General features: G+C 37.7%; 1 protein-coding gene across 1 annotated transcript; it reads left to right on the top strand.

Annotated features, from left to right (window-relative positions):
• The first annotated feature begins 897 nt into the window (after positions 1-897).
• Positions 898-3,192, top strand: LOC124552599. Its single transcript, XM_047126924.1, has 2 exons — positions 898-2,897; positions 3,130-3,192. Exon 1 carries the CDS (start codon positions 1,129-1,131, stop codon positions 2,881-2,883), a length of 1,755 nt encoding a protein of 584 aa, XP_046982880.1. The 5' UTR covers positions 898-1,128; the 3' UTR covers positions 2,884-2,897; positions 3,130-3,192.
• Positions 3,193-4,306: the final 1,114 nt, after the last annotated feature.

The following is a 4,306-nucleotide window of genomic DNA, read 5'->3' as shown; positions in this document are numbered from 1 at the left end:
TGTAGAATATCTTTGGCTTCCCTCTGACACCCATGCCTCCATCTTTGCTACCCTCCCTGTTTACCTTTCCCCTGTTGCTTCATAATCTGGGTTGTGAGTAACTGCATCCACTTTCCTTTCTTTCCCTTTTGTCCTCTCTCTCCTCCCTGACGAAGTAACAAAGTTCCGAAAGTTAGGAACGTAAATTTTCGGTTCTGTTTTTTGTGTATCTACCGGCTATACTGAGCTGAGGTAAGTACTGGCCAGCCCCTCTATCTCTTTGTTAGTATTTGATATATGTAATGTAATCGACAATTAATAAAATTTCGAGAAGATGCTTATTTAACGATGTTTTTCATTCACTTATCTGTACATAATCCTTCAGTACTTCCACCAGAGCTCCACATACTTCAGGTGCTATTTGAGATATCGCTTGCTTCGAAATGTGAAATAAATACGTAAGGCTCTGAAATGAATCTCCTGTTGCCAGAAAACGAAGAGTAACTGCAAGCCTTTGGTTGACTGAAATCGCTTTCCTGAAATTATCGTATTTTTTTTTTTTTTTTTTTTACAAATGGTGATACATTTGCCAGATATTCAAAATCAGTAGATGACACCGAGTGAAGTTACGGAAGCAAGAGCCGTTTTCCATACTCAGCTCACGTAGCAAGTTATTTCTGCCAGTTCTTCTGTATAATGTTTTTCAACAACAACGACGAGGCCGCTTTTAATTTTGTTTGTGTAAACCTTCTGGTATTAAGGGGGGACGTACATGAAAATGACCAAATTTGTGAAAAAAATTTTATTGGCTCTTCATTTACTACATGGTATTGAAATTTCAATTACCAAATATTACGTTCCAATTCCGCTTCTAAGGTGGAAAAAAATAATAATTTGTAATAGCTTGCACAGGGCGACGCCCCCCCATCTTGGTCTTCATCCTCTCGTATATCTATTTATACTGCGTTTTTTTCCAGTTTTGTGCAGTCACAATGCAGGGAACGTTTGTGTACTACATCAAGAAGGCTGTGGAATAATATCTCTGCCGCTGGTTTTATATTCTTTGATTTATAGCGTTTGTTTACGAGTGTTTGTTTGGAATACATTTTTACGAAAGTTGTAAGTAGACTTGTTATTATATTTTGCAGCATGCCGCGTTCTAGTAAGGTGTTTAAAAAGGTTAGAAAGTGTCAAGCTTCTCGATGTAGTAAAGACAACTTGAAAACCAGCCCCATAATAACAAATGGAAACGATACTTCAACCAAGAAAGCGAGTGCTTCGAGAAGGAAAATTGACAGCTGTCAATCACTTGATGATTGTGGCTCAGACACTCAAGCTACTAGTGGTTTTAGGCTTATTGATTTGAAAATACTATCTGATATTATATCATCTGCTTGTGTATGTGCTGACTGTGGTGCAAAAAGTTTGAGATTATATGACGAAGAAAACAGAATTGGAATAGTGTGTATGTTGCATCTTACTTGTGAAAGCTGTCATTCAGACACTGCTTTTAGAACTTCGGCATCAAGTAACCGGATATATGAAGCAAATATGCGTTTAATATATGGCATGAGATGTTTGGGCATAGGCAGGGAAGGTACCAGACTGTTTTGTGGGATCATGAACATGCCACAACCAAGTGCTAGGTACACCACTGGAAATAAAACACTGCTAAGTGCTCTTCAAGAGGAAGTGGAAGAAAACTTGAAGTCCTCTGCAAAGGAAGCTGTGAAGATGAATAGTGAACTAAAGACAGAAGCAGATAACACGCCAGACACCGATTTGTGTGTGTCATGTGATGGAACGTGGATGAAGCGTGGACATACATCACTGTATGGAGTATCATCTGTCATTAGTGTTGATACTGGAAAAATTCTTGACGTTCAGGTAATGAGCAAATATTGCTATAGCTGTGTACTCGGAAAGAGAGCTGGTGAAGTGGAAGAAAATAAGTGGCAGGTTGAACACAAGAAAGTGTGCTGTAGAAATTATTCTGGTTCTAGTGGTGGAATGGAACCTGCAGCTATGAAACTTATGTTCCATCGAAGTGTGGAAAAGTACGGTGTTAGATACACAAAATACCTTGGTGATGGTGACTCCAGCTCCTTCAAAACTGTTTTGGAAAGTGAACCTTATGGTCCCCATTGTGCTATAGAAAAGTTGGAATGTGTTGGACATGTGCAAAAACGAATGGGAGGCAGACTTTTAAAATTGAAACGTGAATTGAAGGGCAGGAAACTTGAGGATGGAAAACTTTTAGGTGGTCCCAACAGACTCACAGACAAAGAAATTCATTCTTTACAAGTGTACTATGGCAAGGCAATAAGGGACAACAGTGGAAATTTGAATAACATGCAGAAGGCTGTGTGGTCTATTTATTTTCATAAACTATCCACAGATGACAAACCTGTACATAATTTGTGTGACATATCGTGGTGCAAATTCAAGCAGGCTGAGCGTGATGGCATGAACTATTCACACAAGCACAGTTTACCTGTGGCTGTTTTAAGTGCTATAAAACCAACATTTAGGTGTTTAGCAGAGCCAGACCTCCTACGAAAGTGTGTGCATGGAAAGACAGAAAACCCTAATGAAAGTTACAACTCACTGATTTGGAAACGTTGCCCAAAAACAACATTTGTTTCAACAATTATTGTTGAAATTGCTGCATATGATGCTTGTTTAGTTTTTAACAATGGTAATCTTGGAAGAATAAAAACTCTACAGAGGCTAGGATTTCATCCAGGAGCTTTCACCTATTCAATATTGAAGGACATCGATGACAAAAGAGTTGCTGCGGCTGATATTACAGCCAATAAAATTGAACAGCAGGTTAACCAAAGAAGACAAGCAAAGAAGAGACTGCTTGCAGATGAAGAGGAGTATGCATATGGCTTGCACTAGTTCACACAGAGACGGTAAGACCTAATACAAACACTATCAAATCATTGATTCAGTTTTCCCGTAACTTACATTTTTATAACTTTATGTACCTTTTTCTCAAAAACCACAAAAGGTAGAGAAGTGAAATTTGGTATATGACTAGTCAGTACTATAGTGAAAAATTCTGTGGAAGGAATTTTCATTTAATAAAATAGTAAGGTATTTATGGTAGAAAATATTCCTTAAATTTGATATATTATTTTTCAGGGAAATTGGGAGACCCGTAAAAACTGAACAAAAGAAGATATAAAAATTCTGCTCCACAGAGTTTTGTAATTATTTGGTATGAAAGTGTGTACAAAAATTCATTAACATTGCTCTCACAGTTTTCTCAAAAAAGGAACATTTGTAATTACATTGTTGAAAAAAAATTAATTGTTAATAATTAAAGATGTAAAAGGTCAATAAAAATGAAAATTTAGGTTCATATGCGCATAACATTTCTTAATAACTGTACCAAATTTGGATTGATTATCTTAAAAAATTAGAGTTTTATAAAATACTTTTAAAATTACTGCAGTTTCGTGTACGTCCCCCCTTAATAACGCAGCACCACATATCATTATTGTTTCTTCGACACCAGACGTGACGCAGCAGCAGACGATACGAACACAGTAATAAAAGGAGCAATCCAGACGGTGTGAACACACAACGAGAAATGTTTGCCACCAGTGTGGGCGGAAACAGATGCCAGAAACAAAGTCGGAAACATATGCGAAACATCGCAGAAAACGTTTCCAGCAGAAACATGTTTCCAGTGGCAGTGTGTACGTGGCTTAACGTAACGGCAAGTTGTTCGGCAGGAGTTACAGCATCTCGAAAATCTGTGTCCTTCAATGTGTAGTATTGGGCAGTCATATTTAGTAATACTTCAAAGTCCGTCGTGGACATACGGACAAAATTTTTGAAACCCTGTACGTCTTGAACTTTTTCGACGACTACATCGTTTACTGAGAAAATTACGCACCCGCCATCTACGTTCCTTTCTCCGATTTTTATTCTCCCGTTTTACTTCTGCGTCAGACGCCGTGTTCCGTGAAACTGACTCGCCACATGTCGCCAGTTGTAGGGAAGCAGCCTATTCACGCCTTATAAAATTCACATCAGTCTTTCCATTGAGTGCCAGCCAGTCCGCTGTAACCAGCTCTGACGTCATAAATATTGCGCAATACTTTAAAATGAAGTAAATAACCTGAAACGTTTCTAGCATGTCAGGAGTAATACAAAATCAATATGTGTTGGATATCAGTACAATAACTTTAACCATTTTCGAAATTTGGATGTTTTTCTGTAAAAATCATTGGCGCAACAGAAAAGAGCTAGAAACTTAAAAATTTATATTTAGATTCCTTTTGCATAATAATTTAGTAGAAACAGTATTCTG

Source organism: Schistocerca americana, chromosome 10, assembly GCF_021461395.2.
Source record: "Schistocerca americana isolate TAMUIC-IGC-003095 chromosome 10, iqSchAmer2.1, whole genome shotgun sequence".
Taxonomy (NCBI): Eukaryota; Metazoa; Arthropoda; class Insecta; order Orthoptera; family Acrididae; genus Schistocerca; species Schistocerca americana.
This window is presented reverse-complemented; position numbering and strand designations above follow the sequence as displayed.